The following is a 27,833-nucleotide window of genomic DNA, read 5'->3' on the forward strand; positions in this document are numbered from 1 at the left end:
AAATTCACATACAGAATGTGTGTTTTCAAACATTTGATTTTTGACCCTTTTTGAGCGACAGCCGCGCGGCTTAAGAAAAATGGCAAAATACGGCCATATTTTTTTCTCGAGGAAACAACCGAACAACACTTTTCCTGCATTTCAACAGCCTCCTAAAGCACAGCACATGCATCAGAAAAGGTCTAGTTCTTATTGAAACCCTAACCCTAACCCTAGGTCGGGCACTTTGGGAACTCACATACTGTATCAAAAACACGTCTACAAATAGTGTGTTCGAAAAGTCACCCAAATCACTCCCAGCCAGTCAGAAACATTTAAAATAATGTTTCTAAGCAACTCAATGTATCTACAGTGAGTGTGTTGTTTAAATTTCCAGTATTTTTCTTTATCTCACTTTCTCCTGAAATGGCGCAGCAAATGAGCCAGTCTTGTGTCGTCTGTGGGATTGCATTACAATTCCCACTACAGTACGGCTAAAACTATGATTGTTTTGGGCATTAAATGCAAGAAGCAGGATAAATTCACATACAGAATGTGTGTTTTCAAACTTTTGATTTTTGTCCCTTTTTGAGCAACAGCCGCGCGGCTTAAGAAAAATGGCAAAATACGGCCATATTTTTTTCTCGAGGAAACAACCAAACAACAGTTTTCCTGCATTTCAACAGCCTCCTAAAGCACAGGAAATGCATCAGAAAAGGTCTAGTTCTTATTGAAACCCTAACCCTAACCCTAGGTCGGGCACTTTGGGAACTCACATAATGTATCAAAAACACGTCTACAAATACTGTGTTCAAAAAGTCACCCAAATCACTCTCAGCTATTCAGAAACATTTAAAATAATGTTTCTAAGCAACTCAATGTGTCTACAGCGAGTGTGTTGTTTAAATTTCTAGTATTTTTCTTTTTCTCACTTTCTCCTAAAATGGCGCAGAAAATGAGCCAGTCTTGTGTCGTTTGTGGGATTGCATTACAATTCCCACTACAGTACGGCTAAAACTATGATTCTTTTGGGCATTAAATGCAAGAAGCAGCATAAATTCACATACAGAATGTGTGTTTTCAAACATTTGATTTTTGACCCTTTTTGAGCGACAGCCGCGCGGCTTAAGAAAAATGGCAAAATACGGCCATATTTTTTTCTCGAGGAAACAACCAAACAACACTTTTCCTGCATTTCAACAGCCTCCTAAAGCACAGCAAATGCATCTGAAAAGGTCTAGTTCTTATTGAAACCCTAACCCTAACCCTAGGTCGGGCACTTTGGGAACTCACATACTGTATCAAAAACACGTCTATTAATACTGTGTTCAACAAGTCACCCAAATCACTCTCAGCTAGTCAGAAACATTTAAAATAATGTTTCTAAGCACTTTAATGTGTTTACAGTGAGTGTGTTGTTTACATTTCCAGTATTTTTCTTTTTCTCACTTTCTCCTAAAATGGCGCAGAAAATGAGCCAGTTTTGTGTCGTTTGTGGGATTGCATTACAATTCCCACTACAGTACGGCTAAAACTATGATTCTTTTGGGCATTAAATGCAAGAAGCAGCATAAATTCACATACAGAATGTGTGTTTAAAAACATTTGATTTTTGACCCTTTTTGAGCGACAGCCGCGCGGCTTAAAAAAAATGGCAAAATACGGCCATATTTTTTTCTTGAGGAAACAACCAAACAACACTTTTCCTGCATTTCAATAGCCTCCTAAAGCACAGCAAATGCATCAGAAAAGGTCTAGTTCTTATTGAAACCCTAACCATAAACCTAGGTCGGGCACTTTGGGAACTCACATACTGTATCAAAAACACGTCTACAAATACTGTGTTCAAAAAGTCACCCAAATCACTCCCAGCCAGTCAGAAACATTTAAAATAATGTTTCTAAACAACTCAATGTATCTACAGTGAGTGTGTTGTTTAAATTTCCAGTATTTTTCTTTATCTCACTTTCTCCTGAAATGGCGCAGCAAATGAGCCAGTCTTGTGTCGTCTGTGGGATTGCATTACAATTCCCACTACAGTACGGCTAAAACTATGATTGTTTTGGGCATTAAATGCAAGAAGCAGGATAAATTCACATACAGAATGTGTGTTTTCAAACTTTTGATTTTTGACCCTTTTTGAGCAACAGCCGCGCGGCTTAAGAAAAATGGCAATATACGGCCATATTTTTTTCTCGAGGAAACAACCAAACAACACTTTTCCTGCATTTCAACAGCCTCCTAAAGCACAGCACATGCATCAGAAAAGGTCTAGTTCTTATTGAAACCCTAACCCTAACCCTAGGTCGGGCACTTTGGGAACTCACATACTGTATCAAAAACACGTCTACAAATAGTGTGTTCGAAAAGTCACCCAAATCACTCCCAGCCAGTCAGAAACATTTAAAATAATGTTTCTAAGCAACTCAATGTATCTACAGTGAGTGTGTTGTTTAAATTTCCAGTATTTTTCTTTTTCTCACTTTCTCCTGAAATGGCGCAGCAAATGAGCCAGTCTTGTGTCGTCTGTGGGATTGCATTACAATTCCCACTACAGTACGGCTAAAACTATGATTGTTTTGGGCATTAAATGCAAGAAGCAGGATAAATTCACATACAGAATGTGTGTTTTCAAACTTTTGATTTTTGACCCTTTTTGAGCAACAGCCGCGCGGCTTAAGAAAAATGGCAAAATACGGCCATATTTTTTTCTCGAGGAAACAACCAAACAACACTTTTCCTGCATTTCAACAGCCTCCTAAAGCACAGGAAATGCATCAGAAAAGGTCTAGTTCTTATTGAAACCCTAACCCTAACCCTAGGTCGGGCACTTTGGGAACTCACATAATGTATCAAAAACACGTCTACAAATACTGTGTTCAAAAAGTCACCCAAATCACCCTCAGCTATTCAGAAACATTTAAAATAATGTTTCTAAGCAACTCAATGTATCTACAGCGAGTGTGTTGTTTAAATTTCTAGTATTTTTCTTTATCTCACTTTCTCCTAAAATGGCGCAGAAAATGAGCCAGTTTTGTGTCGTTTGTGGGATTGCATTACAATTCCCACTACAGTACGGCTAAAACTATGATTCTTTTGGGCATTAAATGCAAGAAGCAGCATAAATTCACATACAGAATGTGTGTTTAAAAACATTTGATTTTTGACCCTTTTTGAGCGACAGCCGCGCGGCTTAAGAAAAATGGCAAAATACAGCCATATTTTTTTCTTGAGGAAACAACCAAACAACACTTTTCCTGCATTTCAATAGCCTCCTAAAGCACAGCAAATGCATCAGAAAAGGTCTAGTTCTTATTGAAACCCTAACCCTAAACCTAGGTCGGGCACTTTGGGAACTCACATACTGTATCAAAAATACGTCTACAAATACTGTGTTCAAAAAGTCACCCAAATCACCCTCAGCTAGTCAGAAACATTTAAAATAATGTTTCTAAACACTTCAATGTGTTTACAGTGAGTGTGTTGTTTACATTTCCAGTATTTTTCTTTTTCTCACTTTCTACTAAAATGGCGCAGAAAATTAGCATGTCTTGTGTCGTCTGTGGGATTGCATTACAATTCCCACTACAGTACGGCTAAAACTATGATTGTTTTGGGCATTAAATGCAAGAAGCAGGATTAATTCACATGCAGAATGTGTGTTTTCAAACTTTTGATTTTTGACCCTTTTTGAGCGACAGCCGCGCGGCTTAAGAAAAATGTCAAAATACGGCCATATTTTTTTCTCGAGGAAATAACCCAACAACACTTTTCCTGCATTTCAACAGCCTCCTAAAGCACAGCAAATGCATCAGAAAAGGTCTAGTTCTTATTGAAACCCTAACCCTAACCCTAGGTCGGGCACTTTGGGAACTCACATACTGTATCAAAAACACGTCTACAAATAGTGTGTTCGAAAAGTCACCCAAATCACTCCCAGCCAATCAGAAACATTTAAAATAATGTTTCTAAGCAACTCAATGTATCTACAGTGAGTGTGTTGTTTAAATTTCCAGTATTTTTCTTTTTCTCACTTTCTCCTAAAATGGCGCAGAAAATGAGCCAGTCTTGTGTCGTATGTGGGAGTGCATTACAATTCCCACTACAGTACGGCTAAAACTATGATTGTTTTGGGCATTAAATGCAAGAAGCAGCATAAATTCACATACAGAATGTGTGTTTTCAAACATTTGATTTTTGACCCTTTTTGAGCGACAGCCGCGCGGCTTAAGGAAAATGGCAAAATACGGCCATATTTTTTTCTCGAGGAAACAACCAAACAACACTTTTCCTGCATTTCAACAGCCTCCTAAAGCACAGCAAATGCATCAGAAAAGGTCAAGTTCTTATTGAAACCCTAACCCTAACCCTAGGTCGGGCACTTTGGGAACTCACATATTGTATCAAAAACACGTCTACAAATACTGTGTTCAAAAAGTCACCCAAATCACTCTCAGCTAGTCAGAAACATTTAAAATAATGTTTCTAAGCAACTCAATGTATCTACAGTGAGTGTGTTGTTTAAATTTCTAGTATTTTTCTTTTTCTCACTTTCTCCTAAAATGGCGCAGAAAATGAGCCAGTTTTGTGTCGTTTGTGGGATTGCATTACAATTCCCACTACAGTACGGCTAAAACTATGATTGTTTTGGGCATTAAATGCAAGAAGCAGGATAAATTCACATACAGAATGTGTGTTTTCAAACTTTTGATTTTTGACCCTTTTTGAGCGACAGCCGCGCGGCTTAAGAAAAATGGCAAAATACGGCCATATTTTTTTCTCGAGGAAACAACCAAACAACACTTTTCCGGCATTTCAAATGCATCCTAATGCACAGCAAATGCATCAGAAAAGGTCTAGTTCTTATTGAAACCCTAACCCTAACCCTAGGTCGGGCACTTTGGGAACTCACATACTGTATCAAAAACACGTCTACAAATACTGTGTTCAAAAAGTCACCCAAATCACTCTCAGCTAGTTAGAAACATTTAAAATAATGTTTCTAAGCAATTCAATGTATCTACAGTGAGTGTGTTGTTTAAATTTCCAGTATTTTTCTTTGTCTCACTTTCTCCTGAAATGGCGCAGAAAATAAGCAAGTCTTGTGTCGTTTGTGGGATTGCATTACAATTACCACTACAGTACGGCTAAAACTATGATTGTTTTGGGCATTAAATGCAAGAGGCAGGATAAATTCACATACAGAATGTCTGTTTTCAAACATTTGATTTTTGACCCTTTTTGAGCGACAGCCGCGCGGCTTAAGAAAAATGGCAAAATACGGCCATATTTTTTTCTCGAGGAAACAACCAAACAACACTTTTCCTGCATTTCAAATGCATCCTAATGCACAGCAAATGCATCAGAAAACGTCTAGTTCTTATTGAAACCCTAACCCTAACCCTAGGTCGGGCACTTTGGGAACTCACGTACTGTATCAAAAACACGTGTACAAATACTGTGTTCAAAAAGTCACCCAAATCACTCTCAGCTAGTTAGAAACATTTAAAATAATGTTTCTAAGCAATTCAATGTATCTACAGTGAGTGTGTTGTTTAAATTTCTAGTATTTTTCTTTTTCTCACTTTCTCCTAAAATGGCGCAGAAAATGAGCCAGTTTTGTGTTGTTTGTGGGATTGTATTACAATTACCACTACAGTACGGCTAAAACTATGAATGTTTTGGGCATTAAATGCAAGAGGCAGGATAAATTCACATACAGAATGTCTGTTTTCAAACATTTGATTTTTGACCCTTTTTGAGCGACAGCCGCGCGGCTTAAGAAAAATGGCAAAATACGGCCATATTTTTTTCTCGAGGAAACAACCAAACAACACTTTTCCGGCATTTCAAATGCATCCTAATGCACAGCAAATGCATCAGAAAAGGTCTAGTTCTTATTGAAACCCTAACCCTAACCCTAGGTCGGGCACTTTGGGAACTCACATACTGTATCAAAAACACGTCTACAAATACTGTGGTCAAAAAGTCACCCAAATCACTCTCAGCTAGTTAGAAACATTTAAAATAATGTTTCTAAGCAATTCAGTGTGTCTACAGTGAGTGTGTTGTTTAAATTTCCAGTATTTTTTTATTTCTCACTTTCTCCTGAAATGGCGCAGAAAATAATCAAGTCTTGTGTCGTTTGTGGGATTGCATTACAATTCCCACTACAGTACGGCTAAAACTATGATTGTTTTGGGCATTAAATGCAAGAAGCAGGATAAATTCACATACAGAATGTGTGTTTTCAAACTTTTGATTTTTGACCCTTTTTGAGCGACAGCCGCGCGGCTTAAGAAAAATGGCAAAATACGGCCATATTTTTTTCTCGAGGAAACAACCAAACAACACTTTTCCTGCATTTCAAATGCATCCTAATGCACAGCAAATGCATCAGAAAACGTCTAGTTCTTATTGAAACCCTAACCCTAACCCTAGGTCTGGCACTTTGGGAACTCACATACTGTATCAAAAACAAGTCTACAAATACTGTGTTCAAAAAGTCACCCAAATCACTCTCAGCTAGTCAGAAACATTTAAAATAATGTTTCTAAGCAACTCAATGTATCTACAGTGAGTGTGTTGTTTAAATTTCCAGTATTTTTCTTTTTCTCACTTTCTCCTAAAATGGCGCAGAAAATGAGCCAGTCTTGTGTCGTCTGTGGGATTGCATTACAATTACTTCTACAGTACGGCTAAAACTATGATTGTTTTGGGCATTAAATGCAAGAAACAGGATAAATTCACATACAGAATGTGTGTTTTCAAACTTTTGATTTTTGACCCTTTTTGAGCGACAGCCGCGCGGCTTAAGAAAAATGGCAAAATACGGCCATATTTTTTTCTCGAGGAAATACCCAACAACACTTTTCCTGCATTTCAACAGCCTCCTAAAGCACAGCAAATGCATCAGAAAAGGTCTAGTTCTTATTGAAACCCTAACCCTAACCCTAGGTCGGGCACTTTGGGAACTCACATACTGTATCAAAAACACGTCTACAAATACAGTGTTCAAAAAGTCACCCAAATCACTCTCAGCTAGTCAGAAACATTTAAAATAATGTTTCTAAGCAATTCAATGTGTCTGCAAACTTTTGATTTTTGACCATTTTTGAGCAACAGTCTCATGGCTTAAGGGAAGAGAATTTCAGTAAAAGCACAAGTGCAACTTGTACCGTTAGTGTACCTTTTAAGTTCATTTTGTGGGAACCACGATAGCTCTTTGTTTTGTGATTTTGAAAACACCCCACACAACTGAAACTCCACAATGTTCTCATTGTGTAATGCAGCCTCCTTTTTATGTCTAGCGCCTTCAGTTCAAAGATGATCAGTACGAGCAAACCTGTGAATATGCTGATGATGTGTGTTCTCAATAGTCAATCCACTGAATGTTAATAATAATAATAATGTTTCTTTATTAGCCCTATACAATTTCTTGCATTAGGAATGCGTCTTTTCGCATACCCCAGCTTTTTCTCCAGGGAGACACAGACACAGAGACAGGGAGAGAAGCTTGGGGTCAGAGCGCAGGGTCTGCCATTGTACGGCACCCCTGGAGCAGTTGGGGTAAAGGGCCTTGCTCAGGGGCCCAACGGAGTAGGATTCCTCTGCCGGCCACGGGATTTGAACCGGCAACCTTCTGGTCACAGGCGCAGATCCTTAGGCACAGAGCCACCGCTCCGCCCCGATGTTGCACATATACTGCAGATTACATGCGTGTCATAATCATTTAAACCCTCTTTTGGCTCAGATTTCAAATGTGCAAAATGCTCATACTCTGGTAATCAGCAATGAATCCAGAGCATAGCAAAATACTGTCTTTAAGTCCGATTCGCGGTCACCGAGGGGCACTCCTGTCTCCCCAGATGACATTTTTAAGATAAACGCGAGATAAACAACGTTTGTTTGAAACCGCTCCACAAATTTTCTCACATGCACGTATTCTCCAATATCACCACAACAAAACCATAAAGTTTCTTTCCACAGACATGACACTATTATGCAAAAAAACGATAAATTAATGAACTAGCAGAATCCCAATAAAAACACACGGCAACCCGGCAAGCACAGCATGTCAATATCATACATTTTTACCAACAAAACCGCAAAAGCAAAAACCAGCAAATATATATATATCCCATGTTTTTACTTTATTCTGGAGCATGATATATATCCAAAATAACCCAGACTAGTTTATCTCAAGAGCTAGAGACTAGTAAACCTTATTGATTACGTAGTAAATGTTTGCAGAACGACCGCCAGAAATAAGGCGATTTGATTGGTAAAAACCGCTGTCATTCATTGTATTTTCAGCCATTCAGAGCCCTTAGGGGGCGAGACTTCCTCTAGATGATTCAGGCTGCATTTTTAGCTGTCAATCATTGACTCAGAAGGGGTAATCAATCAGTTTTTTATCAGTTTCTTATCAGTGCTCCTTTTTTTCCACACCAGAAGGCAACTCTGAGGTTTTTTTTCATTTCATAACAGCAGATAAAGGCTCTCTAGCAGTGTCTAAAGGTTTTTATAGCAATTGCAATGGTTATTATTCTTATTTTCAATATTTTCATGATTTTTTATTAATTTATTAATTTAATTCCAGGTCCAGTCTTCACAAAACATGATGTAGATTTTTTTCTAATTGATCAATTTGTCCCAGATTTGTATCCAAGCTAGTAGTCACCTAGAACAAGGTTTTCAAATCATTCCCAGGCCTTTGACATGCATATATTTGAAAAATCTGACCTCTGAAGACCAAAAAAACATGTTCGCCAGCTGTTTTTTTTGTTTTTTTTTTTCGTATGTTTGTCTGCTGAGTGGACACATTAAGAAATATAAGAAATTTTCTTAACTATTCACACTCAAAGCCAAGGGGGTTAGCTTCAATTTAAGACCTGAACCAGGCTCCTGCTATGTTCTGCTGCAGAGATCTAACAAATGTTTAAGATGGAGGAAATTCCAGGCGGACATTGGCCAAATATGTCACTGGTAGTAAACGGTTAATGATAAGTGTTTAATGTTTCTGTGATTATTTCATTTAATGTTAGTACGTTATTACAACCAGAATACAAGTATTGGAGTCTGCAACACTGAGCGTTTTTTGGTAATATGATATACTAAACAGTATTTATACAGTGGTTCAGGATTGTTTTTAACTGCAGTAAGATGGTCATTTCATCTTCTGAAAACTAAACTAAGCATAAAAGTGTTTAAAAGTATCATCTGCCATAATATGTTTAAGAATAACCTGGTATACTACAAACCAGAAGAGATACAAAACTGTTAATGCCTGAACTCTGAATTATCTCCACAGATTGCCCTGCAGATGGACACACGTGGGTTCCTTTTGAAAAAAGCTGTTATTATTTTGTTCATGGACAAGATGACATTGCAAAGAGCTACACAATTGAAGATGCAAAACATATCTGCAAGGGATATGGTACCATTATCGTTTCACTCTAATACTATAAGACTGGAAGGTTCATTATACAGCTGGACATAGCGGGATTTTTTTATGTTTCATAATTAGGCACAATACTCCTCTTATCGTTTAGAGAGAAAACACAGGAAATGTGAAGTCTATTTTATTTCAATCCATATTTAATTTCACATTGGACTGCACTGTGTTTTATATATTTTGTTTACTGGAAGTGCAACCATATTGAAATGACTTCTTATAGTTAAATGTAGCCATATGCTATAAAGATCTAAGAACATTTTTTACATTATGTTATGAAGAGATTTTACGTGGAATTATTTTTCAAGATTAATTGATTATTTTAAAATTTGCAATATTAACTGAAGAAAACTGAATCTTCTTTTTGGAAATATGTTATGTTCTAAAATTTTACTTGACAGGTCTTCTGAGCATCAGCAATATGGAAGAGAATAATTGCTAAATACAGCTCCTTCGTGTGGAAAGACCAAATAAATGTGTGGTTGGGCATGTTCTATGATAGTGACAGTAAGTAAAAAACATTAAACGACATTAAAACAAGCAGAACAGGTGACTAGTGGTTCATTTCTGATTTGGTTCTTTTACCATTGAACCTGCTGAGCTACTCAGTTCACCAAGTAGTTTTGTTTTGTTTGGGTTTTTGTTCTGTTCTCAGAGGAGGTCTTAGGGATGATTTTGGTAAGGCTGAGGTCAACAAGCATCAGAAAATGGAGTTTTGAAGGAAAAAAAAGTTAATTTCATATCAGCCTGTAATTTCTAGATATTGCCTTTGTGCCTTTTCAACTCATAAAATAATTTTCTCTTGAGGCTTCACAAAATCAGGAAGTTGAATAAGACTTGTGTAAAAAAGGAAGTTAATGTTCTTTGGAAAACAAAACTATAGAAAACACAATTTACATTACATAAGATCAAGGCCTTCTTACTGAAACTAAGATGGTTGATGTTCTTGTTTTCCCGTGTGGGTAGTTTTATTTTTTGACTTCCTGAATTTACTTTATTGAAATTGACATAATTTCTGGGGAACCCTGTGTTCTCTGGGTTTCATTCTAGGTGATTTTATCTGATAACAATTTAAAAAGGTTTTAGGCTCTGGAATTAGTCCCAAAAATGGAATATCCTACTCAGTCTCGGATAACTTTATCTTTATAATCTTGAACAGTGAAGAATTTGAGGAGACCCGATTCAAGCATTCAGAATGCTTCAGGCTATCTACAGTGTCAGTTTATTGAAGGTCTTCAGAATCAACCGTTAAAAAAATGAACCAGAGGACACAAGTGGAAACATAGTAAGGTTATGGGAGTTAAACTACCCTACAAAACTGGCAAAGCTGACACCATGACTTCCTTAAAGAAATGGCTTTCACTTAGCTATTGGAAACCAAATATGTTAGGTCGAATGAGTGGCCTCACTCTCTTTGTAACCATTCTTATGTTCACTTAGTTGTCTGTGAAGTATTTGGAAGCTCAGTTGGATCAAAACACAGACACAGGGCTCCTTCAGGACCACAGCTGAAAATCCTAGTGCTAAGCCACAAGTAGTACCAATACCCTAAAGGATGGACAAGACATTCCTTGCATTCATTATCTACCCGATAGTCACGAGGTACAAAAATCTAATTTGTAACAGTACAAAAAATAAAACCAGTTATAAACAGAGTAGTGTTGACCCTAGTCTCATGTGCCAGGTCAGATATTTCTAAACAAGGTCATATGCCCATTTCTGGTTTATTCCCTTATTGTCCCTATGGTTTGAAATAAAATAACCTCTATATTTGTGGAATGCATGTTTCTTCATAAATAAAATACTGTACCATTCTTTTTGTTATTGTTGTTTCAAATTTGATATAATAGTGGTGCCTTTACTCCTCATGCATTTGGCAATACCCAAGACGTCGTAAAAGAAAACTGCATTTCTATCTTGTTGAAGAAACTGACATAGCAGCTGCTTGTTGTTTCCAGACCAATTTCATGAGCTCCAGAAAATCAAGGCCTTTTTTTTGAGCCTCTGCATTCCTTTATCTTATTCCTCGCACCAGATAAACAGGGGATCCAGTGACCTTGTAGGGAGAAATAAAAAACAACTTAAAGGCACAGTCAACTTTGTAGTTGCTCTTTTATGTAGAGTCCACTCATTCCCTTTTTTCTCTGAGCAGGTGATTCTCTGAAGTGGTTTGATAAAACGGATGTAGTTTTAAACAACTGGGACAATAGCTCCACAGACCTGGCTTTGATTGATGTCTGTGCGGCCTTACACACCAGCTTGTGGAAGTGGGTGAAAGTGAGCTGTGAGGACGACCCTGAACACGGTGTTGTCTGTGAAAGCGCTCAGAGTAAAAGTAAGAGTATGCTTTTTGTATTCAGAAATGTTTGGTCCAAGGTTATCGGTGTGTTAACAACACAGGCTCGGTTAATAGTTAACATGGAGGCCACTTGTATAATGGGGTTTCTAATCTCCCTAAAATGTTCTGTAAAGTTTTCTGAAAATGCTTTAAACATATTGCTCAGGAAAGTCTGCATCACAGTTTAGGAAATCTTATTAAGCTTCGGCTATGTTATTTACCTTGTACAGTATGTGATAAAATAGACAAATTGTGGGTTTTTTTCATCTGGTTTTACAGGTACTGTTTCTTCAGAAAATATTTATATCTCACATTTTTAAATATATATATAAATGCAGTGGACCAGATTATTTAAGTATAATAAGTCACAAATTAAAGCTGAAATAAATTTTAAAAAGTTGCCTACAGGCCTTAAGGCCACTGTAAGACTAAGGTAAACAGATTGTACTGAAGGCTTCCTTTGGCTAAGTGCATAATGTTAGTGGGGTCTACAATGATGACATCCTTTTGAACTGCATCCTTTTTTAAATATTTTTTTTGTCCCTTTCAGGTAAAGATAATCGACCTCTGTTCTTGGCACTAGTTATTCTGAGCGTTCTGATCATTATCGGGATATCAGCTGTGGTCTGGTTCTTGCATCAGAAAAATTACTTCAGCTCCACATCGTTTACATCATTTGAGTACCACCCTCCAGTTAGATCACCGCCTGGCGATGAGACTTCTTTAGTGGAAGAAGAAGAAAAAGAATACACAGCGTAAATGAGCAATCACCCAAGAAGTTGGAAGTCCTTATTAAAAAGGGTTTAATAATTAATCAGCTCTGGAAATTGTTCTTCTGGGAACAGTTAGAACAACCACTACAGGGAAGCAACTCCCTTAAACACAGTGTCAGATACGAGACACATTTTAGTAGAATTTACGACCACCCATTCTCATTCTTTTGCTCTTTTAGTGAGATATCACTTTGTGCACAGAATAGGAAGGCTGCTGCTGGCTTCCGTTTGTCACACTTGGCTGTGGTTCATGAGTGTTGAGTGACATTATGACTTCCGATGTACAAAAGGAACATTCCTCATTATAACATTGCAGAACTATTTTAACATCTTTTAAAAAGCATTTTTTTTCCAAATGCTGTTTGGAATCCCAAGTATCCAATTTATATTTTGATACTCCCGCTGTGTTCTGTAGCTTTTTAATCACTATGCTATCAACTGCATTTGTTTATTGTAGTCTGCTGGTCTTTTCTGATTTTGCCTCTCCACCTCAGGCGTTTTGCATAAACTGCCAAAGAACAAAAAAACAGTGATTACTACCAGTGCAAATTGTTTGTAACACAACGTAGCAAGTCAATGTAAAATTACCTTAAATAAAAATTTCTTCAGGTTGAAATGTTTTTGAATTATGAAGGTTTTTCACTTGCCTTCCTCTATTCTGCATTGCTTTCTCCACCCCATCTGCTTCCGTTTTCTACGGCTTACATTCTTGTGGGGACTTGATGGAACATTATATTTCTTAAGTATTTCTTAAGGGTTAAAAGGTTTCACTTTAAAAGCTGTTCAAGATCCCTCCCTCATCTGCATGTCTCTCTCTCCACCCCTCCCTTCTTCATTACCTATTACATTGCTAGGAAGGCTGATGCATTACTGTACCCGTCTCTTGCACATTTTCCAGTGTTTTCATGGTGGGGTTCGATGAATATTATAACCATAGCCTGACAGTATAACAAATACTACCAGTAATATTCCATATTAAATTTTGATCATAAATGTTTTCTAGACATCTCATCTGACCCTTACTCCCACTTGAATCAATGGATCTTATAACCCAGGTATTCCAATAATAAGGAATTCTTCAGGAACTCAACTGTCCTGCTCCAGAAGCCACTGTATATGATCTGTTGCCACCACACTGTCCCCCTTTTTAGTCTTCAGAGAGTAGACTCACAGGAAATCTGATTCACATATCCAGCATCTTCAAAAGCACTGATAAATAGACGATTTCATAATCAAGTGAAGCTCAGAAGATAGAAGTGGAATCTACACAGTAGTGACTAAGTTAAGAATGGGAATTACTTCTTTACATAAAGGTTTTTTAAAGCCATGAAATATTAGCTTCTTTCAAGAAATGGCTGGATAACATAACTGAATAAATTAGCTACTAGCAACCAAACAGACTAGATCAGGGATCTCCAGACCCACTCTTAGAGAACCCCAATCCAGCACATTTTATAGGCAGCCTTTAAATCATCCATTTCTAAAGGCCTGGAACAATTTAACTTATCAATTAAACCTGTTGTGCAATTAAGTAGATCATTTGGAACAAATCAAAATATTCTTCAGCTCTCAATGACCAGTGATTCTTCACTGGAACATTTCTTGCTTGATTAATCAATTACTTAAACGAGTCTTCCAAATCTTTTAAAGGGGATTTGCTACTGCAATCTTACAAGAATGTTTCAATGTTGCTAGTTGGTACAAATATTTGCCAGATGGTTCAAGAATTTTATTATGATTTGTTGATTTTACTGTATACCATAACTTACCTTTAGTCTTCAAACTAATGAAACATTGAATCATATTTCTTTTAAAGTGATGTCTTAGTTTAATGCACATACCTTAATTTTTGTAGCAAACCCAAGTAGAATGAGCACACAACTGAAAATTGTTAAGCTATAAAATTAAACCATTTGGGCATTAAAAGACTGCATATTTGTGAACAAAACATGTACTGACAATGACACATTATAAAAGACAAAAAGGCAAGTATGAAGGAACATCTAACTTTATTAATCTTAAAACAACAATTTCATCAAAATGTAAGTCAAGGCAAATACATACTGATTAACTATTAAACATAAAGTAAATCTAGAATTGCAGTATAAAGCTGAATTATGTAAATTATCTTTATTTATAACGGAAAAGTGGCTAAGAGTGAATAGTGAAATAAACAAAAATGTCCCAAAACTCTTTCCAATAAACTTTCCTGGTTCTTGCAATGTCATTACCTCTGGCCTCCTGCCCTGTTCCACCCTTCATGACAAGAAGGGCCTACCTGAAAACAGATGCATTAGAGTATAAAAGGTCTGGGAGGAAAAACACATCGCAGAGTTTGAAAATTTTTAGACACTTTCAAACCACAAGTGAATTCAAAACAAGGCATTCCTCTACAAAAACCAATGACAGTTGCTTGCATCTGTAAGACATAACACACCAGAGTCTTCTTCCCAAACAGGAAGTTTTAACTTTACATTTAAGTATTTAAAGCACTCATGGTATACAGTAACTTGTTGTGGTTTACCATTATAAATGAATGAAATGAACAAGGCATGAAAATAAAGTCACTCAAATTTATCATGATACAGACAAAAAAAGAAAAGTTTAAATTTTGATAAAGAAAAACCCACAACCACTATAACATTCCTCACACTACCTACACATACCTATTAACCACCCTTTAAGGCAAAATGTATCTGTATTTTACAAAGAATCAAATCTAAATTGGGCTTTTTGGCCCATGAAACTAAACACTGAAAAAGGCATGGTTTCCAGAAAAGGATTTAGAACACAATGGGACGTTACACGTTGTCCTGAGTACCATTTTATTCAGTACTGTTCCTCATCATCATCTTCAAAATCAAAGGATGGTCTGCTGACAGTTTCAGCTTCCTCTTCAGATTCTTCATAAGAGCCTGCAAAAGGTGATGGAAATTGGTATGATGTTTCAGACACGACAAAACGCTACAAACAGCTCCTATCAATATAGTGGCCTTTAACAAGACTTTCCAGTTGAGAAGACTTTTGTTTTTCAAAAGCGTCATGTTATTTATGCTAAAAATCCTATATACCATAAAGAAGAATGGTATGGACATAAGCAATTAATACAATATCCATGGCATTATTTCATAAAGTCATGCATTTCATATAATAGTAAAACACAGCATCAACCACAAGTGTTCATATGCATCTCAACCTCCATGTACTTTGCAACAATTGCCAAAGTCTGAAGATGCTAAATTTATGTAATGCTCTTGGTAACTACCTGCACATAAACTCAAATATACTAGAGAATTCTAGTGAGTAAAATCTGCTTCCATCACAAATTAAAGCTATAACACAACTGACTCCACTAAATGTTCGTAGATGTCCAAGAAGATATTTAACAATGGTCTGCTCGCAAAAAGCTATCTGCATTACCTCACTTTCACTAGTTAATTTCTTTCTTACAGTCTGAATTGCAGTTTTCATTAATCTGACAAATTTTGCCTGGAAATCCTTAAGACCCAGTACCGGAACACTACGGTGAAGGCAACAGCAGACCTGGCTAATCATGCCTCTTGTGGTGTCATTTACATCAGGTTTCTTCTCACTAAGGAAATAAGTCTACTACTACCTTACTGTTCTCGGGAACCAGGGGATTATTTCATGCTGGACAATTCATGTTTTGGACAAGATGGGTAATTCCCATCAAACATACTATTCTCTACATCTTAATTTCATAGGTCAGTGTAGATGTTTTTGAAAAGAGAAGGCACTTTGCACTAACATCTATTGTAATATTGTGACAAGTTGGCAATGTCACTTTTGATTCTTCAATGCCTTCTTCTGCCAATGATTAAATTACTGCGCAAGAGTTTCTGAACATGACTAATGACAGAAAAAAAGGGATATCACACCAATATCCCAAAAGAAATTCAAAACGTACTTTCAAGATCATCCATGTGCTCATGAAGGGTCCTTGCTAGGTTGAAAAACTGAGCAAAAGAGAGGGGAAAATGTTCAATTTAAACATAAAAAGACAAGATTCACATTTCAATAATCTCTGTGGACCCACTTTTGCATTCAGTACTAGGATTCCCTACAAAGATTACCATGATTCACAATGTTCATAAAGGTTTTGCAGTTTAAAAGAAATTGTTCCATCATTAACTCAGTAATAAGTTTAGTTAATTGCAAAACACAAATCAGAGGACACAGGATGTGCATTTTAAAACTGAGAACAGGAAGTTTTTTTTTTTTTCATAAAAATGGCTGTGAGAATCGAGAACCAACTAACCAGCCATGTTATCAAAGTAAACAAATGAGCAACACGGGGCAAATGTAAATGCCCTCCTTTCATTTGTAACCTGTTATGTTCCTATTTTCTGTTGGAGTCTGCTATTGAATTAACAGTTAGATTATAAGGTTGTCATTCAACCTTCTCCTTAATGGACAATTGGGATATTAAAGATCAGTCAGGGACACATCCAAATAATGAAATATCTAAGAAAAGCACTACCTTTTAGGGTGATTATAGCCAGCAGCCATATCACCCTGCAACTCACAACTGGCAACCCACTGAAGCTAAGCAGGTGTGAGCCTGGTCAGTACCTGGATGGGAGACCTCCTGGGAAAAACCAAGGTTGCTGCTGGAAGAGGTGTTAGTGGGGCCAGCAGGGGGCGCTCACCCTGCGGTCTATGTGGGTCCTAATGCCCCAGTATAGCGACGGGGACACTATACTGTAAACAGGCGCCCGTTCTTCGGATGAGACGTAAAACCGAGGTCCTGACTCTCTGTGGTCATTAAAAATCCCTGGGTGTTTCTCAAAAAGAGTAGGGGTATAACCCTGGCCAAATTTCCCATTGGCCTTACCAATCATGGCCTCCTAATAATCCCTAATAATCCTAGTAATCTTCATTACTCTGCTATCATTACTGAGCGTGGTGAGCGTTCTGGCGCACTATGGTGTATGCTGCACATTGGTGGCGGTGGAGGGGAGTCCCCATTACCTGTAAAGAGCTTTGAGTGGAGTGTCCAGAAAAGCGCTATATAAGTGTAAGCAATTATTATTACTACCTTGGAAAAGGTAGTAAGGGGTTTCAGGGGTTTGAAATTAGATTGCTGATTAGACTCACTCCAACATAGAAAACCTTCCAGGTGAACTTTATTTTTTAAGGAGATGTAGAAATCATGTGCAAATATTTTTTTTTGCCTCCATGTATATGACAAAAATATATCTTACCCCAGCATCATTTGCAGCACCCAACACATCAGAAAATCGTTGCTCACACAAATGCAGCAGGACAACAAGGTAAAGACCACAACTGATGAACTCGTACTCAGCCTGTAAATAAAAATACTGAAAATGATATGCTGTTCATTTCTGTAAAGAAAGCAATTACTTTTTTTGTTGTATTTTATGTTGTATTTTCATTATGCACTCAAAGCTACACTGCCATAAGATGGCAATTCCTCTTCTCTTACACTTAATGACCTACAGTTGATTTGTCATTCAAAAAACATAACATATTACAGGATCATCAAAGATATTAGGAAGCAAAATGTGGATGAACAGTTAACAGATCTTTCTGATGTTCACCTAAACTGGATATGCTCCCTTTTCAGCACAGCTATGAATAATACTTACCCTTTCACTTGCATGGGTTCTGTATAACTCATTGATGTCAAAGTTTTCAATGTTAAGATGCAGTTTCTCCTTACAAAGCTCACATGTAGTAATAGCTTCTAAGCTTGAACCTTCCAAAGGAAAAGAAAGATCCTTAGCTTTCTGGCCACAGTTAAAATCTCAATAAGAAATATAATTACAAGCATTAACATGGGTTACCTGAACTGATTTTAGAGCGCAGCCACTTTTTCATGCACTCCTGGTGGACGTATTGTAAACTGCCAGTGCACTTGCAAGGCTCAATCAAAGGGTTCGATGAGGAGTCAGCCCCCATTTGGCAAATACGGCACAAATCTCCCTCATCATCCGATTCTTCTAAAAGGAGGCTACAAGTGAGAAACAAGTCATGTTTTTTTTTTTTTATACACTCTGAATATAAAGCCACAAAGTCCAAAGAATGCTTGGTAAAAATAAAATTGTATGTAATGAAACTGACCAGTCAGTGATTTTTGAGCATTACCATTTGACTCCGCATGACAATGTAAATGTTTCTGACATTAAATAGTGATACGGTGAATTACCACTAAACTAATGTCACATTCATTTATCATCAGTTAAGGAGGTGTTATTAACCTCCTTATGAAGTAAATTTACAATAACAGAATTTATGGCCCGTGAGCAAGACTTAATCCCAACTAATGACCTATAACACGCTTACACAGAAAATGTGAAAATATTTTTAGAAATGTTTCACCTCACTAGATACAAACTGCAAAATTAAAGACCCAAACTCTCCCCACCCCACGTTACCTCTCTTGGATTTTCTTGAGCTTCTCTGGGTCTCTTGAAGGAGCAGCCTTGTCATTTTCCTGTCCATCAGGCTGAGGTCTACCAGCTGCCATGATGTCAACAGTAATCATAACATTATCAGACAAGGAGCTTTCCAGTGTAGATGGCATGGCAAGACGAAACAAAGAGTTAGGAACAATCTCGGAAATTCGTGGGTTTCGTTCATCCTGGGAAGTACCTTGTACAGAAGCACCGGATGCAGCAGCAGCAGCAGCAGCAACAACAACTGATGAAGCAGTTGCTCCAGCTCCTTGAGATTCTTCCTCTGGCTCTTCAGCAGAGGCTTTGGGTTCTGGGGACTCCTTTCTAGTCCAAGAATATTGAGAGTTTCCATATGGTTCTTCAGCGGTAGAAGCCATTCGTGCAGTCTCATCTCTGCCTTCTCTTCTTCTCCTGGAGAACAGCGGGGTACATCGGTTTCTAAAGGAAGAGGACAACCAGGAACCAGAGCTTCTGCTTTCAGTCGCAGCTGATCTTGAGGACTCTGGATCCGCCTGGGAATTCCGTGTTTCTAATATAGGAGATAAACTTTGCCTTCTGCGTCTGAGAAATGTGAAGCCATTGGAAGAATCTGAATCTCTTCTTTCCGAAACATCGGGGCTACTGTTCCGGCTATCGCTGCTTTGTGAAGAATTTTCATCCCTTGGAACATCAAAAGGATCTTCTGAGGATGACTCAAAAGACCTAGAACTTGAACCTGAGGAGTCTTGGCTTGATCTTCGGGAGAAAAGTGTTGAGGACATGCTGAAAGCTAGACGCGACAGTAACTGTCTGGTTGTCCGCCTGCCTTCCAAATCGCTTGTTTCGTTCGACCTCCTTGGCGAGGAAGAGGTGACCCTTTCTGCTGGTGGGTTATACCACCAATTGGGAGATCTCGAAGACATATTCCTGGAATCTAGTCCCCCTGATGCTTGAGAGGATTCTTGAGCCCTTAAGGTAGTAGACATAGCAGACCTGGAGGTATTTCTATATGAATCTCTGGACAATAAAGATGGCTGGCACTCAGACGGCATATAGTGATTCACAGAACTACTCATTCTGGTGGATGAAAATGAGGATTCCTTGGGCCTTGCCCCTTGTGCATAAGAGGACGTCGCACTGTCTGGAAGATCTAGGATATAAAAACATTTTGTTCATGAAATGAATGAAACAGCTGCAAGAGAACATTACAGTTCTTGCAAATCTGTCAAACTAGTTTACTTTTGGCTAAAATAAAGATTAATAGCTAAGGAATTACCAATGTATGAAGTTTCCTGGACTGAAAATAAGATGAAAAATGATCATTAATTCGACTACCTGACACACCTTTTCTGGCAACACTGAATAAAGAACAAGGATTTATTCAGATGCTAACATCAACCAACCTATAACATCAGTAATATTAACAGTTCTGAGCTTATAATTGAAGAGAAAATCTAGCTCAAACAGAACAAACTTGGAAAACGGCACATACATGCTGAGGAGGACAATACACCACCCCTACGGCTGTGCTCTCCAAGATTGGAGAGACTTGGCTCAGCTCTTTTATCCAGCTCCCTCCGAGGACGTGTGGAATCTGTGGACGACGAAGACAACCTGGGAACTGGGCTGTACTTCCATGATGAATCTAAACAGAATGTTTCAGTTTGTTATTCACCTGTATGTTAAAAAATACAAGTTGAACAAGTTAATAAATTGCTATTTGACATACCAACAAGGAATTCTAGCTTTTTACACATACCAGGGATGGCCAGCCCTAGTCCTGAAGGTTTAAGAGATCACCCTTAAATTGTCAATTTGCAAAAACTGCGTGAGTGAACTAATCAAAATGCTTTTATTTAGGACAATTCAGTCAACAATGATCACTGACCGTTGAACTTCATTAGCATTTTCATTTCATATGAGTTTTAAACTACTGAACTGAACAAATTGTCTGCTTCAGTGTTCAAAACACCTGTGCCAAGTGTTTACACACATAGTAGACGTGTTTAAGAGGACTTCAGATTCTAGGAACAAGTAAATGTTTATTCCACGGTGAAAAGAGAAGAAAGGAAATAACGTTTCGGCTATGGCGTGCCACATCCGAAGAAGGCTCCACAGTCAGAAAGTTGCGTCTTTTTTCCTTCTCTTTTTACCATAGAATAAACATTTACTTGTCCGTTTGCAGCCTATGCATGCTGATGCAGCTCCCTTCTTGAACTACTTATAAGATTCTGCTCCTTCGCTGGCTTTCCACAAACAGGTCATGGCTGGCCACCCTTGATGTGAGGTTTTAATGAGTGAATAAGGAAAGGTTTAATAACAAAATTTTAGTATCAACTCCAACAAAAGACACTGAAACAAAATCTAACTAAAGGAAAACAAATTAAATGAAAATAAAATGCACCATTTATTTCATTTCTGAGAATTCCTACGGAGCTGACCGCAAACAATCAGCACGCTCCTACACATTATTGAGCAAACACAGACTATCCCTATGTGTAAGTTCTGCTATAATTTTCAAGTGATGCTCCTTAATTCCTACAGAAAGGCTTACAATATAAAACAGGCCACAATCAAGTACCTGAAATACTGCCAATACCAGTGCTGTTCGCTCCAGATGATGAAGCACTTCTCGAATATGTTGCTCTGTTTGAATATGACAGCTTCGGCCTTTTAGAATCACCATCTTGTGACGCATTGAGAAGCCCACAGTACGTTCCTTGTCTCCGTTCCGATTCTCCCTGATAATTTAACTATTAACATACAAAAAAAAACACTACATTAATATGTACCACTCATGATTTTCTAAAACATATAGGATAATTACAACTGAAATGTGAAAAGACAAAATCAGCATGCTACCTCAAAAAGTTACTTTAAGTTAAAATTGGTCTGAACAGTACTAGCAAGCTTATAAACTGACATATGTGCCTGCATTCACATTACAATCATTTTCCTTATTACTCTGTAGATTTTCCAATGAATTATATCACACTTCTGTAGAAATTGTTTTTCAACCAGCATGTACAACAAAAAAAACTGAATGGTCTTTATAACATCTGTGTACGATTATAAGTAACTTAATGTGGTTATATTTTGTTTAAATTATGAATTGCTCAACATGTCACAGGAAAGTAGGACAAAACACTATCCTCTAGCTGTTCTGGTCATAAATAACTTCATCCCATTAAGTGCAAAAGCTTATTTAAGATGAGTATATCGGCTTGCTGTACACCACAAAGATCACATTACCAGTTTACTTCGAGTTTCTACAGACCACGACCGATCACATGACACAGAAGGTGGTGTCAAAGAAGGAGAACAAAGTTTCCAGCTGGAATGGCGACTTTCTGGAAGACTGTAGTCTCTAGGTGTACTATGATACCTGGATCCCTGCATTTAAAAAAATAACACTTGATTAGCACGTTTTCTGTTATACAGCTTTTCCTGTTTACTTTTTTCAAGGACAGGTTAACCCTTTGTAATAGAGATGCATCTCATCAATACACAAAAAAGGGGTTTAATCATTTGTGGCAACCTCCTGATGTACAGTAAACCACAATATTGACGTTTTTAGAAACTTTTAGATAAGTGCAAAATCCAGTCTCATTATTTTCATGGTTTGGACTAGATACTAAATGTTCAATAATGCTCTGGCATCTCAGGCAAGTCTGCTGTATGTGGGCATTAACACTTAACTCACACATTGCTGACAAATGCTGAGCAGTCCAACTTTCTCCAATTGCATTAGCACTTGAATCAAACAAGCAGGGAAAAACAATCCAATTTATTTTGCTATTAGCCTGTTTGAATAAATTGGGAATGCGTGTTCCTTATGGTAATATAAAAGCACATGCTTTTTTGTGCTTGCACATGAGAAATAAGATTCAATGTTTCTAAGAACTTGCTGTTGTACCCTGAATTAACTAATATCTCAAGAAAGGAGTCACCACCGGAAAGCCTGTAGAAAATAAACCAAAATGCTACAGTAACTTAATCTCCTGGGACAGTCTTTGACAAGTAAGCTGAAATATCTGATACTTGGAATCTAAGCAAGACTAAAAAAAGAATTGCTAATATAGCAACTGTAATTTGAATAGCTGTGCAAAAAAACAGATTCCAAGTGGACAAGCTGGAGATTGCATCTAGCTTAGTCTTACCTCACACACACTGCTTCAGAAACGTTAAGTTTACCCCCGAGATTAAGGAAAGCATTCAATTGCAACTTGGAACAAATTTAAAAAAAAATGATAAAACAATAGATGGAGATACAATTTGAATGTTATCACCTTGCACCACCCGTGTACTGCCTTCTTTTTATTTTTTAATGGGGGGTCCCTGAATGAAAATGATTGCTAAAAAGGGGTCTCCCAGTCAAAAGAAGCTTAAAACTACTGATCTAGGCAAACTTAATAGTTTCCTTGTGGAATATAATGAAATTAGTAACTGCTTCAAATACGATTTTACAGTTTTGAGGGCAAGTCTTATGCATGACATGAAATCAAAGGCAGACCACGGACTGGGCCCAACCGCACTCCTGGAAGAGAAATCGTTAACGTCAGCGAGAGATACCTGATATTCTGACTCCAGCTTGACAGAGGTCCCCCTGGTGTATCGCTCAGTGCTCAGCACACTCCCTCGGTTAGAGTAGAGCCTGCTGGAGCCGAGGGGCGAGGAGGCTGAGGATAAAGACGAAGAAGAGGACAGAGATGACGACGGCCCTGGGCTGCTCTGCATGAAAGGCAGCCTTCTTGGCTTGGAATCCATGTTCAATTACCTGCATGGAAGAAAAAACAAAATGAGGAAAATTCACACCTTTCCAAGGCTCAAAGTTTACCTGCAAAATGATGGTTTTAATAGCCTTAAATGATCTTGGATGCAAAAAGATAACTCCTTTAGGTAACAGAACCTTACCAGCATTCAAATAAGATAGTAAATACTGAAGCGGCTTTCTAGCTGTGGCCAAAAGTAACATTCTAGTTAATACTTTCTTTAGCAGATCTGACTAGATAAGGGTTTAGAATTAAAACAGGTAAGATCTTGACTAGAAGTACTAAAACTGCTCAAACACCCAAATTAGACTTAAACACACACCGGTTAAAACAATTTGAATATTCACATCTTAGGCATGTTATTTTTTTCCCCAACTGCTTACTATAGGAGGGGCATAGTCTTAAAGAAGCAATTTTCCAACACTAAAAAAAAAAACTGAATCTTGTCTATTAAAGAACTTATTACCCTAGTTTTGTGCAGATTTCTAGAACTTCCAAGTTTCAGATAAAAAAAAATATAGTATTTAAAATCACCAAGAGCATCCTTAAAGCACTTTTTTCTTAACGCTAATCAATGCTCATACCATGACAAGACAACCAAGGCTTATAGGAATCAGATTTAACCATATAAACACATACTAAACAACATAAAGCACCTAAAACAAACAGGGCCTCCATGATTGCAATTGACTTCCCACCATAGCTCTTTGCACAGTATATTAAATAATTTGCTATTTTCAAAAACAACATCACTTCAAGTGGCAAACTGTCTTGTGGGCAAGATAAACTCAGAGCTTTCCTAATTCCAATTTCAACCAACTGGGAAAAGAACACATGGGACTTGTACCACAAACAGAGAAACCTGATGCTGGCCTTGAGTGAGCTCTGTCCTCATGGGTTCTCATGGGTTCAGCACAAGCCAGCAAGTGAGTTTGTGGACCCACAAGGAGCCCATGCAGTTTTGCCAATATAACTATGTACTGTATGGTTTCAGAATAAAGAAGCTTTCTACTCAGGCTTGGGCATAAACATCTCAGGCATGATTTGTTTATATTTTTTTCAGTACATTTAGTATTCAGTGTGCAGAATGTAGATTATGAAGGAACTGAGGCAAGAAATGTAAAAATCCTGCTCCCGGTTTTCCTGCCGTTGACTTTGTGTTTTAAAGGCATGAACCTAAGCCAAAGGCCTGGTTATCAACAGTTAAGCGAGACCCAAAACAGAGTTGATGGTGCTTTACAAAAGCACTACATAGGGAAGTGTCTCAAAGCCACTAGGTATGCACTGCCCAGCCAGAGAATCCTGCTGAATGTTGTCAGAAACCACGAGTAACTGTTGCCTACCAGACTGGGACTCTTGTCTCGCATAACAAGAACTTAAAACATGGTGAATAAGAAATGATCAAAGACAACAATTCTCATAAAAATAACACTACTTGTGGAGTTCCTGATGAACGTTACAGGTTGTAGCACAAAGCATAATCCAATGCTTATTATCAGATGTTAAAGGCATTGCATTATGTTTCTTGCACAGCACAAAGATGGAACATGAACACACATTCCTGCATGCCCGATATCTGTATGGGGGAATTCAATTCCATGGTGAACAAGTCATTCATATTAATCTGAATGTCTTTCTTTCTGTATTCACAGAATCCCAATACGATCTAAGTCGGTCAAGCGCAGATTCATAAATCCAAGGCTGACCGGATTTTTTCTTTGCAGAACTTTTCTGAGATTCAATTAAAAATAAGCAAGCACTATGCCCATAAATATGTATCCACAATGACCATTCATTAAGCTAATGGCCCTGGAGCTCATGTCCGCCACATCCCAACATCTGACATTCTACAAAGCTGGAAAAGAAATTCCTCGAAACTCTCTAATTCAAATATTCTAACCAAATTTTCTCTGGCTGACTAAATAAATAAGGAAATAAACACTGAGTCAAATAGAGTAAATAACTGCATAACTCTAAACCCAATTAAGAAATATCTATAGCTTTAAAAATAACTGCACCCACACTTGACGGTTGCAAAGGAGCATTTCACACTATAGGCAGCTCTAAAAATTCCAGTCCTCCTGCTCTGCTAAGGTTGCCAAGCTGCATAACACAGACATGTTATACTGACTGGCATTAAAAGGCAACAAATAATGCATGTTAATTTAAAATAACCCACTTCCCTTTCAATATCATAGTCAATATCTTACATATAATTCAGTTAATTCAGCTCACTGAACATTAACACGAGTTGCTGTGTATGAATATAACCATGAAGGTTTAACTAACCGGCCACACAAAATGAGTGCTGGGTGGACAGACAAAAGTTGTTTTTGTCAAGAAGAAAAACTTAATGATTTATGCTTTCACACGGAAAAAAAAATACCAGTTATAGCCATTAAAATGCATTGCAAAGTAAAAAAAAATCCAGAAAGCCATATTACTCAAGGGGTAAACTAAACTAAAGGGGTATTAATTAGGGCAGAACGACAAGCATAAGTCTTCAAAACGTGCAATTTATAAAAATAATCAGACTAGAAAAGGACATTTAAATTACTGAAACGCTAATAGTACAGTATTTTCCAAATGTTTCAGGCATTAACAGGTTAATAACTAAAGCAAGGGCAAGTATGTTACCACGACCAATTCCTGTGGACGTTCAATATTCTGGGGAAAGGACAGCGTTCATCATAAAGGTCATGACGTACTGTGTTGTCATTTGTTTTATTTGAACATTTAAAAATCCATTCAGATCTTTTTTCAACGATTTAATTACTTGTCCACTGCAAGATGTCAATCGGAAGAAAAAAAAAACTTTAAACCCGCTTGTACAGTAGAATGCCAACTTTTCTCAAAGTAATTCTCAAATGTCACAGCCTTACTCAACAAATAATGTTACCACCCCAATGCATTCATGGCAATTTCTCTTTAAATTAAAATAAAGCTACAATTTCAGGCCTGATGTATAATGATTTCTTAGGGTGGTGCTGATTTGGCATTGCTCACAATAAATCTATCAAATCCAGGAAGCGTTTAGATCTTTTTTCCCCTATTAAGAAATTAATTTTATGATTATTCGAAGTGGCCCTGAATACCTAGATACTTGCAAAACACATCTTTATTTGTGTTTCACTCATTTCACTTTACTAAATACCGATTTCGTTATTTATATTTTGTAACCTTTATAAACCTGGGATTAGCGAAACACTGCTTACAGTGTAGGCCATGTTTTTTTACTTCCTTACGTTCAAATGCGATGAAACGCCTTCGTCTATTTACCGAGATCAGACGCCTTTACAAACATTGAAAATAAAATCCCATATCGCCCTTCATGCACCATTGCCTGATATACAGCTAACTACACTTCCTTATCAAATAATGCTCTCACTCTTACCTCTCACTCTCCCTCCCTGTTTCACTTTTCTTACCATTGATAATGGCGTCGGTGTTGATATAAAATAGATCACGTGACTTATGAACTGTAACTGGATACCCGGATTGGCCTTCTGTGCTGATTGACAGATCCTGTAACCAATGGGACTCCGCGGTTTCGGACAGTACGTGTTTCTATTGCTGGATCTGCATTTCCTTGCCCAACACATATACTGTAGGAGAGGTTTAGCTGAACATTTTTGTTTATGATCCGTGAGACGATCTTAATTTTAGCCCAGTATGTAGTATGCTACGCATTCATTTATTGGATAGGACTGTCATACGCAGTTACATTATGAGCAAACGTTACACGTTGCAGACAAAGGCTGTATAATTGTACTATATTCCAGTTTTAACGACGTCTAGAGACTTTATTATTCTTCACAAAAATAATAAAGGAATAAAAACGCAAGTTTATATCCCTTTCCTAGGAAAAACTAAAAGTTTTATCATGTAAAAGCATGCTAGAGTAAATACATTTAGCGTTGCTTTACCTGGCTATTAGCGTTGTATCAAAGGCTTTTTAAAACATCTGGTATTACAATATTTACATTTTCTTATCACACCTGAGCTTTTATAGCAGAATTTCGGCTACACATGTTCAGGTTGTGAATTTTTTCTACAACACAAAACGTTTGTTTTCATGATAAAGAAGTTATTTTA

General features: G+C 37.5%; 1 protein-coding gene, 1 long non-coding RNA gene and 1 pseudogene across 5 annotated transcripts in view; 1 reads left to right on the plus strand and 2 right to left on the minus strand.

Annotated features, from left to right (window-relative positions):
- The window catches only part of LOC148649171 (uncharacterized), a 218,592-nt gene extending 205,611 nt beyond the window's left edge, over positions 1–12,981 (minus strand). Inside the window, exon 1 of the long non-coding RNA XR_015926298.1 lies at positions 12,842–12,981. This is a non-coding gene — a long non-coding RNA (uncharacterized LOC148649171). The remainder of the gene's footprint in view (positions 1–12,841) is intronic.
- On the plus strand, positions 7,306–12,588 carry LOC148649173 (CD302 antigen-like; annotated as a pseudogene). Its single transcript, XR_015926447.1, has 5 exons — positions 7,306–7,312; positions 9,293–9,418; positions 9,838–9,943; positions 11,589–11,771; positions 12,325–12,588. The product of XR_015926447.1 is annotated as a CD302 antigen-like (transcript).
- A 1,558-nt stretch (positions 12,982–14,539) lies between the features above and the next one.
- On the minus strand, positions 14,540–27,305 carry marchf7 (membrane-associated ring finger (C3HC4) 7). Of its 3 annotated transcripts, XM_088605487.1 has the most exons (12): positions 27,133–27,235; positions 23,539–23,743; positions 22,219–22,359; positions 21,548–21,719; positions 20,459–20,611; positions 18,967–20,116; positions 18,376–18,542; positions 18,178–18,287; positions 17,773–17,874; positions 16,476–16,524; positions 15,369–15,462; positions 14,540–14,825 (listed from the first exon to the last, which is right to left on the minus strand). In XM_088605487.1, the coding sequence occupies exons 2-11, from the start codon at positions 23,731–23,733 to the stop codon at positions 15,377–15,379; spliced, it is 2,325 nt and encodes a 774-aa protein (XP_088461613.1). In that variant the 5' UTR covers positions 23,734–23,743; positions 27,133–27,235; the 3' UTR covers positions 14,540–14,825; positions 15,369–15,376. The 3 variants fall into 3 exon arrangements, with proteins under 3 accessions (XP_088461613.1, XP_088461612.1, XP_088461611.1); XM_088605486.1 differs by having other exon boundaries at positions 14,540–15,462; positions 27,167–27,305; XM_088605485.1 differs by having other exon boundaries at positions 14,540–15,462.
- Between the last annotated feature and the right edge of the window lie 528 nt (positions 27,306–27,833).

The sequence above is a fragment of the Lepisosteus platostomus genome, chromosome 14 (assembly GCF_059453375.1).
Source record: "Lepisosteus platostomus isolate fLepPlt1 chromosome 14, fLepPlt1.hap1, whole genome shotgun sequence".
In the NCBI taxonomy this organism is placed as follows: Eukaryota; Metazoa; Chordata; class Actinopteri; order Semionotiformes; family Lepisosteidae; genus Lepisosteus; species Lepisosteus platostomus.

Coding starts and splice junctions, on each gene's coding strand:
- marchf7 (XM_088605486.1), bottom strand. CDS start 23,733: ATGGATTCCAAGCCAAGAAGGCTGCCTTTCATGCAGAGCAGCCCAGGG. Junction 22,360..23,538: donor AGCTGGAGTCAGAATATCAG/GTATCTCTCGCT, acceptor TTTTAAATGCAG/GGATCCAGGTATCATAGTAC. Junction 21,720..22,218: donor TAGAAACTCGAAGTAAACTG/GTAATGTGATCT, acceptor GTATGTTAATAG/TTAAATTATCAGGGAGAATC.